This window comes from Pistacia vera, unplaced genomic scaffold (genome assembly GCF_008641045.1).
Source record: "Pistacia vera cultivar Batoury unplaced genomic scaffold, PisVer_v2 Contig820, whole genome shotgun sequence".
NCBI classification, from domain to species: Eukaryota; Viridiplantae; Streptophyta; class Magnoliopsida; order Sapindales; family Anacardiaceae; genus Pistacia; species Pistacia vera.
In genome coordinates, this window is record NW_022196691.1 from 13,331 (window position 1) to 28,676 (window position 15,346).

General features: G+C 35.0%; 2 protein-coding genes across 2 annotated transcripts; both read left to right on the top strand.

The window, feature by feature from the left end:
- The first annotated feature begins 3,633 nt into the window (after window positions 1-3,633).
- On the top strand, window positions 3,634-11,967 carry LOC116117741 (probable helicase CHR10). Its single transcript, XM_031403754.1, has 17 exons — window positions 3,634-3,895; window positions 3,978-3,985; window positions 4,847-4,925; window positions 5,022-5,179; window positions 5,385-5,516; window positions 5,890-6,073; window positions 6,679-6,811; window positions 6,927-7,044; window positions 7,540-7,629; window positions 7,785-7,892; window positions 8,000-8,203; window positions 8,369-8,494; window positions 8,561-9,222; window positions 9,647-9,792; window positions 10,655-10,816; window positions 11,093-11,207; window positions 11,324-11,967. The coding sequence occupies exons 1-17, from the start codon at window positions 3,715-3,717 to the stop codon at window positions 11,346-11,348; spliced, it is 2,631 nt and encodes an 876-aa protein (XP_031259614.1). The 5' UTR covers window positions 3,634-3,714; the 3' UTR covers window positions 11,349-11,967.
- Window positions 11,968-13,887: 1,920 nt separating this feature from the next.
- Window positions 13,888-15,292, top strand: LOC116117734 (type III polyketide synthase A-like). The gene is made up of 2 exons (XM_031403749.1): window positions 13,888-14,089; window positions 14,200-15,292. The coding sequence occupies exons 1-2, from the start codon at window positions 13,888-13,890 to the stop codon at window positions 15,171-15,173; spliced, it is 1,176 nt and encodes a 391-aa protein (XP_031259609.1). The 3' UTR covers window positions 15,174-15,292.
- The last annotated feature ends 54 nt before the right edge of the window (window positions 15,293-15,346 follow it).

The following is a 15,346-nucleotide window of genomic DNA, read 5'->3' on the forward strand; positions in this document are numbered from 1 at the left end:
GTTTGCTACAAAGCCAAACAAGCAACTTAACATTCCTGTTATAAATAAAATTTATACTATTTCTAATTCTGCTCATTTTAATTATGCCTATTATATTAATTTTAGTTTAATTATGTCATTTTTTGGATAAGTTAAATTGTGCATAATCCTAAATTAATTATGCTCATATTTATCTTTCATGAGTTGATTATATCTTTCTACATGCAATTTTTGAATGATTATATATGGATAAAGACATAATATTAAATGTTATGCATAAATTATAGTTTTCATTATGCAATATTTTTATGCTTATGAGAATATTTTGTGCATAATAATAACATATTAGTATGTGATTATGTAATTCGTAATATTACACTAGTCTTTATGGGATTTAATATCTAGTGATCCATATAATTTTAAATTAATTGAATAGCCACAACATCTTAATTAATAAAATTATATATTATTATGGATCGCATAAAGAATATTAGACATTAATTGTAATTAATTATACTTAATATAATAAAATTTTTCCCACAGGAATTTTTATTATATTTATATTATTAATTAGGATAAAATATCAAGTTATTCATAATTTACCCACAGGAATTATGAATTTAGTAATAATTTGATAGTTTTATCATAAAGTTTAATCATAAATAATAAATGAATCTGCTTGATTAGAAATTTAGCCCACAGGCAATTTTTATGTCATTAGATTCAATTTTTTAAGCATGATTACATTGGTAAAGTATGATATTTTGTTTAGGCCTCAGTTTAAACATAAGCATGTAATCTATAATTTTATGCAGTCGTACAACCTGCAAATTTCTTTGATATTCGTTTTGATATCCCTGAACTTAAGGGAATAACTATAAGGTCTGGAAGGAGAGAGTTCTTCTTAATTTGGGTGGATAGACATAGACTATGCTATTAGGAAAGACGAACCACCACCACTCACTGATACTAGAACTGTACAAACATCATGCTTTATGAACAATGGGAGTGATCTAATCGTCTCAGTGCGATGTTCATTAAGACTAGAATCTCTGCTAGTATCCGTGGTTCTTTGATCAGCATGAAAGGTCAAGACTTTCTAAAAGCCATTGATGATCAATTTGTCACTTCAGACAAGGCACTAGCAAGCACCCTGATCATGATGCAACTTGCGTCATTGCCACGCACCACACAGCAAAGTCTATAACGTCCCCCCGCTCTCATTTCCCTCCACCCTTTCCCCTTTCAAAACACTGCCAGACCCATCTACCTCCATTCTCCCTCTCCCCTTTCAAAACAAACTCAGACACTATGGAAGTCTTCATATAGTTTCGTGTCATTCAGGTGGATGCATCGGTAATTTTCTTTTCCCTTTTCTTCTTTAATTATCAAAAGTGTTATCTCATATTGAAAACAAAACAAAAACCAAGTTTTTATCTGAAAATTTCTTTACAAATCAAATTAGGGATTTTTTTTTTTTTTTAGTCCCATTCTAAATCCCTTAATTCTGTAGCAATTTTCCGATTTGAACACGAATTGGTCTAATCGCTCTGTATATGCTTGAAAGACAGACGCATGTTGGAAATTTCTTGATCTCTTCTCTCTCTTCTTCATTATTTTTCTCAACTTTAATGGTTGTTTACTACTGTGAATTTCTGAGTAAATTGCTGCTAGTTGTCTAAAGTAAGACTAGACTCGAGTTGGTGAAAAGCATATTAATGGAGACAATTTTCTTTTTGTCCTCTGATTTTTCATTGGAAAGACTTTAATGGTACAATCAACAGGTCCTCTATAGCATCTTGAGAACATCTTCTTAGTCCCCACTAGAGCGGAGAGGTGGCTTGAATCTCGTGGTTGCTGATACTGCGGGTCTTATGAAATAATCTTTTCTCACTCTCCTGATATGTAAAAAGAATTTTTTGTTTGGGGTTCGGTGTTGTAAGATAGGTCTTGATCTTATTCTTTTTAATTTTTTATGAGATTTTACCAATTTGAATTTTTACTGCCGGTCATATTCTATGAGCTAGGTTGGAACTTGGAATCCTCAAGTGGACAAACAAGCTTTCTGCTGCAGGCCACCGGATTGGTCAAATGAATCATGTTTTGTTTATAACCTAGTAACCAGACACATCAGAGGTGATGCCTTTCACATAATTCTTTTCTTATTTTACAATGTTTGTTATTACATTATTATGCGAATAACAGAGGAAGTTGCAGTTTAGCTATAGTGTTGTAGGAGATGATGACATGATGTTAAGCACGGGAAAAAGAAAGCAACAACAGGAGTTAAAATGGGTGATTTGCTATCGATCATATTTGCATGTTGCAGCTTAGCCATTATGTTTGAGATGATGTTATTGATTCTATGTTCTTTCAGGGGATTTCAGAATTTGAAGCGTTTTAAGATCGATGGTCATCGCCACTCGCCAGCACATGTGAGAAGAACCTTTGCTAGCCATGAGTTAATTTTAACCTTAATTATACTACCATATTTAATTTAATTCAGAAGCTAGACAACTGCACTGCTTAATTTTTTTTTTTTTTTTTTTGGAACTTAAGTTGTATCCTTGATAGATATAAACTTGTGAAGATTTTGTTCGCTTTGTTTTACCTTAATCCATTTGAGGATCTTCAAGATTATTTGGGTGAGTTGATAAAGCTTCTATTTAAGTTTGAAAGTTATTGTGCTGGTTATCTTGGAAATATTTTGAGTTAATAACTTTACCTTGTTCTATTTTGTAGTATTTTTCGAAGTGGTTACATGCCCTGTAGGTGTCACAAGATGGTATCAGAGATTGCCAAATGCACACCGGAAAGTTCTCTGGACATGTGTTGGTAAGAAAGAACAACTACCTCGTCTGTGCAAGAAAATTAAATGACCATATGAAATAGAATTTCTCGTCATCTTATTTGATTTCTTGGACTTAGTATGTGGTTTTACAGATTAATAATAAAATATTGGAGGAATTAACTGTAAATTGTTTGAATTATGAATAACTTCGTCGCTGTTTATGGGAGTTCCAGCCTCTTTCATGGTTTACCATTCTAATACAAATGTTTATAATATCTCATTCTGTTCTTTCTGTTTTGTTTTCTTTTAAAAGATATATTTTTGTACTCCTTTTAGAATTTCAGACCAATAGGTTTGCAAAATTGAAGCACAGTCGTGGCCACTATTCAGGATAGAACTCTCAAGAAACCCCTCTGTTTTACGTAATTGGACTATTTTTATTTCGTTTGTTTATTTTTTTTTTTCATATTAGTGACGGGTTGGTTTTCTAATTTTCATTTTTATTTTTTAACGGTCCATTTCTGTAAAAATGATTTCAATTATAGTAGATGTGTCCGCCGGTTGGAATGGTGTTAAGGTATGTTTTTTATTTAAAGATGTGCCAGACATGAGCAGTTCAGTACCGGTGAATACAATTTCTTTCTTATTTTAAAGAAAATATTGTTTCTGTGTCCCGGTCTGAGTAAATTAAAAATTTTAATTTGAAAATTAGATTTCCATTACATTCCTATTTTATTTAGGGTTGATTTTAAAACCTTTACCACCGACATGGTAGTTTACGTGGCAACATAGCGTCTGACTCAACGGCTATAATATGCTGGAACTAAATTACACGAAACCGCTTTAGTTTTGAGTTCCATGTTTCAGTCATTCTCTCTTTAACAGGTAAAGAACTAAGAGGACAACCAAAGTATCCAAGTTCAGTTAGGAGACGGATAATAGAGATGAAATACAAGCAGAGGCTTCTAACAGCAGCAAAAATTATACTTGAAGAGGATGCACGTGGAGGACTCTCGTTTGGGAATTCTACCGACTTTGGCGTCACCGCCACGTTAAAACATCACCAAATGGAGGGAATTTGCTGGCTCATACGGAAATATCTTCTGGGGGTCAATGTTATTCTTGGTTAGGGTTTTCTTTTCAACTATGTTTTATTAAATGATTGTAAATTTTGAGTTTTACTCAACTCTTTTTACTGTATTTGCAGGAGATGAGGTATGAAATTCTATCTTGTTTACTAATTGGAGTAACATGCGTTTGCTATTCATAAGTAACATAACACCCAAGTTTCATATTCTACTATTTCAAAATTNAGCAGAGGCTTCTAACAGCAGCAAAAATTATACTTGAAGAGGATGCACGTGGAGGACTCTCGTTTGGGAATTCTACCGACTTTGGCGTCACCGCCACGTTAAAACATCACCAAATGGAGGGAATTTGCTGGCTCATACGGAGATATCTTCTGGGGGTCAATGTTATTCTTGGTTAGGGTTTTCTTTTCAACTATGTTTTATTAAATGATTGTAAATTTTGAGTTTTACTCAACTCTTTTTACTGTATTTGCAGGAGATGAGGTATGAAATTCTATCTTGTTTACTAATTGGAGTAACATGCGTTTGCTATTCATAAGTAACATAACACCCAAGTTTCATATTCTACTATTTCAAAATTTTTGAAATCGTCTGAGGTAATTTTTTACACGGTAGTTTCTTTTTGTTAATATCCTTATGAGTATTTTAAGCAGTGGCGTCTATAGAAATTAAAGAGTGAAATTATTTTGTTTTGTCTTGAATTCTTGATAAAATTTGAGTTGTACAGATTTTCGTTTTATTTGGCCTGATATTAGTTTTGTTTATCGTGGAAAATTCTTGAAGAATTATGGTAGAAATTCTACCTTCACAGTGACACTTGAATATGTGCACCTTGTTATTGTAGTCTACACCCACGAACTATCTTATATTCTTATTCGGTGCTTCCAGCCTCTTATCTGTTTTCATCTCCTTTGGGAATAATTGAAGACTGTTTTTATTTTATTGATCTTAACTGCCTTGCTTACAGTTTTTGAATCCCTGACAGATGGGACTTGGCAAGACTCTGCAAGCCATCTCTCTCTTGAGCTATTTGAAGATGAATCAGATGTCACTAGGGCCATTCTGTGAGTTAAAAAGCCTTTTATTCAATTTTGAGTCATGATACTTTTCATCTATGGAAATGGTTTCAGTGAATGGTTTTCCCTTCTTTTTTTCTGCAGTGGTTTTGTGTCCACTAAGTGTGACAGATGGTTGGGTGTTGGAGATGGCCAAATTCACGCCAAAACTTAAAGTTCTTAAATATGTGGGTGAGAAAGAGCACCGGCGCAGTATACGCAAAACAATGTATGAGCAAGTAAAAGAGAAGTCATCATCTGATGTGAGTTTTTATTTCTAGTATGTGTAAGATTAAAATTTTCTATGGATAGAATTATATCTTAAGTGTATTACGGAAACCTTTTCTCTTGTTGGTTCACAGGTGTTTATTATGGTCTACGCATTTCATTTGAGATATAAATATAAATGCTTTCCCTGACATCTTATGTCTGTTTTAATAGTTTATTGTAAGTTAAATTCTTTTGCAGGTATCATCATTGCCTTTTGATATATTGTTGACAACATATGACATAGTCTTGATGGATCAGGATTTTCTATCTCAAATACCTTGGCACTATGCCATAATTGATGAAGCCCAGAGACTTAAAAACCCTTCCAGTGTAAGTTTGAGATTCATATATTTAGCAACATATATTTTTGTGGTGGCAATTGTTTGCTGATAAAATTAATTTTACTTTTAGCAAATATAAGAGATGTTACTTACAAAAATCAAATTTAACAATTATAAAATGATGTAATGGTAGTAAGACAGCCGCATGTTCATAAATTCTTGATCTGTTCTCGCTATTCTTCTCTTTTCTTTTCTCAACTTTCCAGGGTGATTACTTGTGTGGATTCTGATTAAATTTCTGCTATTTGTCTAAAATAAGACTAGACCTGAGTAGGTGAAAAGTAATATTTTAATGCAAATTTTTTTCTCTATTTTCCTATGATTTTCTCATTCGAAAGATTTCAATGATTTAACCACAATAGGTTCTATATAAAGTCCTCAGAGAGCGCTTTGTCATGCCCAGAAGATTGTTGATGACTGGCACACCTATCCAAAATAATCTTTCCGAACTTTGGGCTTTAATGCATTTTTGTATGCCTTCAGTATTTGGGACACTGGAAGAGTTCCTTTCTACTTTTAATGAAGCAGGACATTCTTTATCAGGTTATTTTCTTATTTCGTGAATAGGCTGTACAACATTGATTAAAAATGTCCTTTTCTTTTCTCCAACTGTAATTCTGTTATGAATTATTTCTCTACTTGTGCTTCAGAAAAAAAACTTTATTATAACCCCAAGATGCAATTACAATTGGAAACAAGGCATCTTAAAATGAACTTATTGGCACAATTAGGTATTGGATACTGAAGTCAGAGTTCTATTAGATTGTTCATTATGTATTCTGCACCTTCATCTTGAAGCTCAAATTGGTAGATTGATGCGTATGCTTTTTAATCACTCTTCTTTCCTAAATTACCATCTTGAAGCTCAAAGTAATTACCATGTACTTTTTCCTTTTTATTCTGCTTCTTCTTAGGAAACTGGGCATTTGCACCTTTTTTGTGCCACAAAATCTGTGAATTATGTAGCATTATATTATTCACATTAAGACTTGGCCGCCTGATATCTGTTTGTCACTTTATTTATGTGACGAAAAGATCAGTGCTTGTGTAGTTTTCTATTTCTTTACTGTGTATTTATTTGTATAATTACTAAATCTCCATTTTTGTCTCCTATTATACTCATAATAACTGCTATCTTTGTAATTATTTAATGATTTTAAAATCAGCCAAGGAAGGTTTTAGGAGTTTGAAATGTATATTGCATGCCTTCATGCTTCGGCGAACAAAATCTAAACTAATTGAGTCTGGAAGTTTAAGGCTGCCACCTCTTACCGAGACAACAGTGTAGGCTTACTATCCTTTTTTGAATTTATACTCAAGTGTTTCCTCTTGGTTCCTGTTGTAACTACTTCTATACAGATTAAGCCATATTAGATTTCTGAGGACTTGGTCATTACAGGATGGTTCCTATGGTCTCATTGCAAAAGAAAGTGTATACTTCAATATTGAGGAAGGAGCTACCAAAACTTCTAGCATTGTCTTCTGGTGTTTCTAACCATCAGTCTTTACAGAATATAGTATGTCTTTGCTCCTCAAAATTTCCCTTGATGCCTTTTTCTTCATTGTCCTGCATATATTGCACTAAATGCTTTCTTCTCTTGGAAGACTTAAAGAGCAAACTATTATATTTCTAAGGAGAAGCTAGTTCGACTCAGGAAAAAATTATTTTCTCATTTTGAAGGAGGTTTATGTGCTTGATGACCTTAAGCCTAGATTCTTCCTCTGAAATATTTAGTTCCATATGGACTTTGGTGTAATTTAGATGACTATTCAATGGAAAATTTACTGAGTTGGTTCAGCCTAAAGACAATTATTATATGGTGAATGAAGGCAATGGATTGCACAACCTAAAGATATTCAATTTAATAAGGGAATCATGCAAATTCATTTGCATATCTTAAGTTTGAATAGCTGACTGAATTGTTGCCTCTTTTCACTGTTCTCCCTCATCACCTTATTTCTTATTGGATATACATGATGTTTTAATCATTAAATCTGCTTTCCTTTTCTAGGTAATACAACTGCGAAAGGCATGTAGTCATCCTTATCTCTTTCCTGGTATTGAGCCTGAACCATTTGAAGAAGGTGAACACCTGGTTCAGGTAGCCTTTTCATCTAGGTTTTTTAGACAAAGGATGATGAATGTGGAGTTGACATTTATCTGCTGCTTCTCTGAGTCTGCAAATTGTATCTTCCTTCTGCTGTATCAGATTGTTTCCTTCCAACCAAAATGCTGTTTTTATGACTTCTTGATCAGGCTAGCGGTAAACTTGTAATTTTGGACCAACTACTTGAAAAGTTGTATGCTTCTAAGCATCGTGTTCTTCTCTTTGCTCAGATGACCCATACACTTGATATTTTACAGGTTTGCTTTCTGAATCTTAATGATGTTTAAAATGTATGTCTTCAGCTTGAGTGCTGAAGTTGGTTGATTTTGACAACTATAGGCACTGCTTTTCACATGCAATGTAGGACTTTTTGGAGTTACGAAAATATTCGTATGAGCGTCTTGATGGATCAATTCGGGCTGAGGAGCGTTTTGCTGCTATAAGAAATTTCAGTGCTTCATCATCTACGGGGAGACTCAGTTCTGAAGCTGGTGGAAATAATGCTTTTGTTTTTATGATCTCTACAAGAGCTGGGGGAGTTGGTTTGAATCTCGTAGCTGCTGATACTGTGAGCGTTATGAAAATTCTCTATTAATTGATTATCTTCTGACCAGTGGAAGTTTTAATGTAGCTTCCAAGAAAGATTGTTTTTTTGCTCTAATATTAAAAGAAACATCTTTCTTTTTCTTTTTAATTTTTAATGACATTTGAATAATTTCAATTTTTTGTGCAGGTTATCTTCTACGAGCAAGATTGGAATCCTCAGGTGGACAAACAAGCTCTGCAGCGGGCACATCGGATTGGTCAAATGAATCATGTGTTGTCTATTAACCTTGTAACTAGACACAGTGTGGAGGAGGTGATGCTTCTTATATCAATTTTTTAATTTATTATTGCTGATACTGAATTGAAACATATTATTTAGGTTATTATGCGAAGAGCAGAGAGGAAGTTGCAGCTTAGCCATAATGTTGTAGGAGAAGATGTTGTGCACAGTGAAGAGAAAGAAAAAACAGGAGTTGAAACGGGTGATTTGCAATCTATTATATTTGGGTTACATATGTTTGATCCTAAAGAAATCAACAATGAAGAATCAGATGGCTTGAAGTTGTCTGAATTAAATACCATGGCAGAGAAGGTAATTGCAATGCGCCATGAACAAATACCAGTCAAGGCTGGCCAGAACTTCACAGTCAGTCCAGTGGATCTATTGGATGGAAGTGATCTTGGGCAGGGAAGTTCTGCTTCTGTGCATTTTGATCCTGGTCTTGATGAGGCTTCATATCTCTCATGGGTTGAAAAGTTGAAACAGGCATCACAAATAAGCAGTAATTCTCTTGTGGAGTTGGGAGGTAGAAGGAACTTACCTGATGATAAGGATTTGAAACTTGAAGCTGTGAGAAAGAAGATCGAAGAGAAGAAGTTGGCTAAATGGGAGGCCTGTGGATACCATTCATTGTCTGTTAAAGATCCTGTATCCCCAGCAGATGGTGATACACTTGCACGTTCAGGCTCTGTTCATTTTGTTTATGGAGATTGTACGGATCCTTCAAAAATTTGTCCATCTGAGCCTGCTGTTATATTCAGGTTATTCTGGTTCTTATTGTTATTATTAGTTAATTCTTCTAGTGAGAATGGTGGTTTTTCTTGTGCTGCTAAGAAGTTTAGTGGAATGTATATCTTACTGTCTTATATTCTATTTGTGGAAAAACTAGCACTGCTTGTGCATTCTTTCTCTACTTTGAATGGTATAATTGTATCTTTAAATATCTTATTAGTCGTGTTACTGAAGTTTTGTGCATGATTATATAAAGCCTGTTAAATTTTAATTTAATTTGTATCTCAGAAGCTGTAGGAGGAAAATCCTCTTAGATAATCTGCAAAACTGATTTGAAGTTGAAATTTTATCACTAGGCTCAACCCTATGAACTGTGAGTTGTTTTTCCGTTGAAACTGCCAAATACCAAATTTGGTGTCATTGTCATGAATTCTTTGTACATTGATTTTGCAGTTGTGTTGATAACTCTGGAAACTGGGGGAATGGAGGGATGTTTGATGCTTTGGTAAAACTTTCTACAAACGTTGCTGATGCATATCAGAGGGCTTCTGAATTTGGGGACCTTCATCTTGGTGATCTCCATCTTATAAGAATCAATGGTCTGCTATTTGTCCTGTTCTTTCTTATCATGTGTTATGTATTGTTTGCAGATAAATTGCTTTCTAGTGCACAATAAGACAGACTTATGAATTGTTCTATTTGTTTATCTTCTCTGTTCATTATCATATCTTTATCACTCATAACCATCACCTGTACCATGACTGCTTATGTTTGTTTTGAGGATGGTTTTGCTAATTGGTTTTGTTTGCTTATGTATATTATTTCTCCTACTTGTTTTTGTTTGCTTTATGTATATCATAGAGCAGTTATTAAGGGAATTAATACTTCTCCGGTAACAAGGGTGGTCAGTTTGGAACTCTTGCTGAAATTGATTGTCCTGGCTAGTCAATGTCATCTCAAACTAAGTCAAATGTCACTGAAATTTACAAGTTTCTTTTAGGATATCTCTTGTTTTCATCCCTTCTGCATATTCTAGCTACTGAAAAATTAAATTCCTAAATCAGATATTGAACTGAAAATGTTGTGTACAAAAAATTGTATTTGATGTTGGAAAAATAAGAATAAGGGAACTTGATTGGATGAAGATACTTTGGTTGGTCTGTTATAATTCTAGGGATTTTGTTTGAGAAATGCTTAAAACTAACCGGCTTCCTGCTGTTAAATGTAATCACTGAGAGTGATTTTCTTGAGTCTCTTTAGGAGAAGCTAAGCTTCATTTGAAGCATATGAGTACTTCAACTCATATGAGACATTTGCTCTAATTATTTTTGATGAGCTGAAATTGAAAATTTGTATTCTGACATTATGCACTTTTTTTATTCTGGTATTTGGAAATAGTATATTTCTTGCTGTCCTAACCATTTTATCACTAAATATCAACCATTTTGTTGCTATGTCTAGAGGGTTGTGATGAAGGTAGTACGAATAGTGCTCCTCAGTGGGTGGCTTTGGCTGTTGTACAAACATATAATCCTAGGCGTAAAGTCCCTCGGAGTGATATATCTATTCCTGACCTGGAATGTTGTTTATCAAAGGCGGCATTCTCAGCAGCTCAAAATTCTGGTTAGTCATTATGCACCTGTTTTAGTCTGATTTGAATTGAATATGTTTTTATTTATCTTGATGATAGATTAGATGGTCTAGTTTCTTCATGTTTTAATAACCAACTATAGCCTTCCTTTTTATATTGTCTTAATACTAAATTTCAGTGACAGATTTTCACTAGATGTCATTTGAGTAATTATATGACTGCTTTTAATGCAATATTTTATAAATATCTGTTTAGAAGCTTTCTATTACTCTTATATAACTATATGTTTCTTTGTCAATTTCCAAAAGCTTCAATCCACATGCCAAGAATTGGTTATCAAGATGGATCTGATCGATCGCAGTGGTACAGTGTGGAGCGGCTTCTACGAAAATATGCTTCTATTTATGCCATAAAGATTTTTGTGTATCTCTCTCTCTCTCTTTCTCTCTCTATATATATATGTGTGTGTGTGTGTGTGTGTGTGTATGGGCGCATATATAAATGGCACACTGATGCCCTTTTGTTTTTACACTTCTCAGATACTATTACCGGCAGCCCTCTTGAAGTTTGAGGTGGAACATCATTTTACAATGTCTAGGGGTGGTTGATAGTGTAAAATATGTTGTAGTTTTACTAATTCCTCTTTTCATAGCGCTTAGGAGCTATAACTCTAAGTAGCTTTTAACTTTTCTTATTTATAGTTTAGTCAAAGAGTTTTTGTTTGTTTTTATTTGTATTGATACCTTACTACCGAAAGAACGGCTCTCCCCTGTTGCGTATCATCTACAGGTTTCTGGTCAGTTCTTTCCTGTAGAGGTGTTACCTGAGATCTGATACAAGGTATTTGGAGTGCTCTCTACTAAAATATGCTTCCATTTATGTCATAAAATTTGTGTATATTTCTCTCCCTCTTCCTGTCTTTGTGTATGTTTGGGCACATATACAGATGGCACACTTATTTCCTTTTTTTCCACACTTATAAGAAAATAATACCCATGGTCATTTTGAAGTTTGAGGTGTATTTACTTTGTGTGGTGGTGTCTGTATACTACTCTTTTACACTAAACTATTGAGTTAGATGAGTTAGGCATATATCTTATTAGACTCAACACTCAAGTAGGATGTAATTGGCATATATCTTATCGTATTGTCTCCAGCAACGCAGTGTATTCTGTAAATTTAGATTGTATGCCGAAGGAATTGAGGCTTATTCGATGTTGTTGAAAGAAGTGAGCACAGAGGGTTCTTTGCCAAACCTTGCTATGTACTTGGAGCAGCCTAACTCAGTTTCCTCTCGTTTCTCAGTTCTCTCTCAGGTGTACCTCTTCAATTTTCTCCTTTTTTTGTCCTTTCTTTTCTCACTAACCAAACATTATCTTAACTTCTGCTGTTTATTATGATGGCGTTAAAATACTGTGAATATTACCTTAAACCTTTTCAGGTTTGCCTAAGACCTAAGTGATATAATTTAAGCCCTCTAATTTTGGATATAACTTTCCACTCCTTTCTTTATATACTTTTTTGAACCTTATTTCTTACAATACTTTAAGGATATTAAAATTTATTAAAAAAAAGAAAAGAAAAGAGAACCCATCTTCTAACACCACCTCTCACCCACATAGCCACCCGACTTGCGTACCCACGACAATCCCGTCCCAGCTGGCCAGCCCCACTACGTTGCAGTTGCACCCTTTTTCAACATCATGCAAATCCTCCCGCTCCTCTTGCCATGCTTGCCTCCATCTAACTCGAACCCATTCAACCGAAATCTCCCATCCACATTTAACCCAAAACCAATTAAAATTTAACTACATAATTAGATCTCACAAAATATTTTTATTAAGGCCAAACGTTAGGGGTGTTGGTAAATATTCCCAAAGAACAGTTATAAAGTCCTCTATATCATTTTTTTCGTAATATTCGAAATTTACTTAGAAGAACCATGTTTGATGTTGGAGAGACCATTTTCGAAGAAAATCCTTACAAAATTTAGATTAACTGTGTGAATGCTCAGGTTATGCAAACATAAAAGATTTAAGGTTCTAGAATCTGGACTAAATGTGGAGAAATGCAGAATTGATGGAGCTTAACTTCTTCCCTTATTAAATCTCTGTAGAAACCTGGATCCGGTAAATGGACTTTCACTTAAAGAACACTGCTCGTGATTATTCTCTCTTTATCAAATATAGGCTAATTAAACTCAAAACGCTCAAGGATCTATGATCTATCTTCACGATGACGAACACTTTGATGTCTGGCTATATCCATCCTAAATTTTGAGTGTAAATTTTTTGTATCTTAAATTATGTGGCGTTCATTAAAGACAATTGTTGTACGCAATGTGGTTAATTGTATAGGTTAGAAGATCGAATTATCCTAATGTTGACAAGAGGACAATGTATGAAACTACAGATATGCAAAGCTTTGGTTCCTTTGTAAACAAGATGAGAGAACTTTTGGTTGAAGCGAAAAAAGTTGGAGGATTGATTCCTGACACTTATACTCTGACCACAATAATAAGTCAAGCTAGATTCAGGTACACATATTATGTTCCGATAAGGGTTTGTGTCAGGGAGGAGACTTTGCCAGTTATTTGAAGAGCTATTAGAAATTTAGACTTGTTGTCCCAATTGTTTGAATATTTGCATTGAAAATGGGAAGATTAAGAAAGCACAGAGAAAATCTGAGGTATGAATCTTAGCCGTGACTGGTCAGTGCTTCTACAAAGATAGTTGTACATATTTGGTTTTGCTTTGAGGTTTTTATTTTATTTTATTATTTATTTATTTTTGTCTTCATCTCGGGAGATAAAAGCATGCACTTGGAGCCGTTGGTTTTCCGAAAAAATTGTATATTTGCTCATATTCTTTGAAAGGAGGTTTGCCGAGTAGTGAAAAGAAAGGAAAAGATTGTTTATCTCCGAAAAGCCTTCACACTTTAAACCCAAGTACCCAAATATTACCAACCTTGATAAACTATCATTTTTCTGTTTTCATGCTACTCTTCCTTGACACCAACCTCTCTCCAGAACACAAATAAGCTTCCATTTATATTCCCCTGTCCTCCATTAGCTTCTCATCCTCACCCAATTTCCCTCTTTAAGATGTCAAACACTCACAGTAATGGCACCTCTGGGCAGTGTTCTGCACAAGTCAGGCGGATTCCTACACCTGGGAAGGCAACTGTTCTTGCAATAGGGAAGGCCTTCCCTAGTCAACTTGTTCCTCAGGAATGCTTGGTTGAGGGTTACACTCGGGACACCAAATGTGATGATGTATCCATCAAGGAGAAATTGGAACGCTTGTGTAAGTGAATTTACTTCTACTCATACTCAACAAGTCAGTTAATTTTTTTTGCTTCTATTCATATTGAAACTGGACTCATTCTGTTTTTTTTTTTTTCTCTCCTTTGCTAGGTAAAACTACTACTGTGAAGACAAGATACACTGTCATGTCCAAGGAGATCCTTGACAAATATCCTGAACTTGTGACCGAGGGCTCACCAACTATTAAACAACGACTTGATATAGCAAACCCAGCTGTTGTAGAGATGGCCTTGGAAGCAAGTCTTGCTTGCATAAAGGAATGGGAAAGGCCTGTAGAAGACATCACTCATATTGTCTATGTTTCATCAAGTGAGATTCGCCTTCCCGGTGGTGATGTCTACCTTGCTAGCAAGCTTGGCCTTAGAAGCGATGTTGGCCGAGTAATGCTGTACTTTCTAGGCTGTTATGGTGGTGTCACTGGCCTCCGTGTTGCTAAAGATATAGCTGAAAATAATCCAGGAAGCCGTGTTTTGTTAACTACTTCTGAAACCACCATACTCGGTTTTCGTCCCCCAAATAAGGCTCGCCCTTATGATCTTGTTGGGGCAGCTCTCTTTGGTGATGGAGCTGCGGCTGTCATCATTGGAGCCGACCCGTTAACGGATAAAGAGTCTCCTTTCATGGAATTAAACTGCGCAGTTCAACAATTCCTGCCTGGGACACAAAACGTTATCGATGGGCGCCTTTCTGAAGAGGGGATAAACTTTAAGCTTGGCAGGGACCTACCCCAGAAGATTGAAGATAATATAGAAGAGTTCTGCAAGAAGTTGATGGCAAAAGCTGGTTTAAAGGAATTCAATGATCTGTTTTGGGCAGTCCATCCTGGTGGACCAGCAATTCTGAACCGCCTGGAAAACAAATTGAAATTAAACAATGAGAAGCTGGAGTATAGCAGGAAGGCTTTAATGGACTATGGAAATGTGAGTAGCAGCACTATTTTTTATGTTATGGATTATATGAGGGAGGAGTTGAAGAATAAACAGGTGAAAGTGGAAGAATGGGGACTTGGCTTAGCATTTGGGCCAGGCATTACATTCGAAGGCATTCTTCTTCGTAGCCTTTAATCAATATCATGTTGCAGTTAGCAGCTTTTCATTATCAACCTTCAATTACTGCCTCCATTTGGATTCAGTAATTCCGAAGATATAATATTCAAGAATTTCCATTTTAAGTTGAGCTTCCAACTTTTCTGCATTCGAGAAAGGCTAAAGCACCCTGCCCTGCAGCCAAAGCCGAC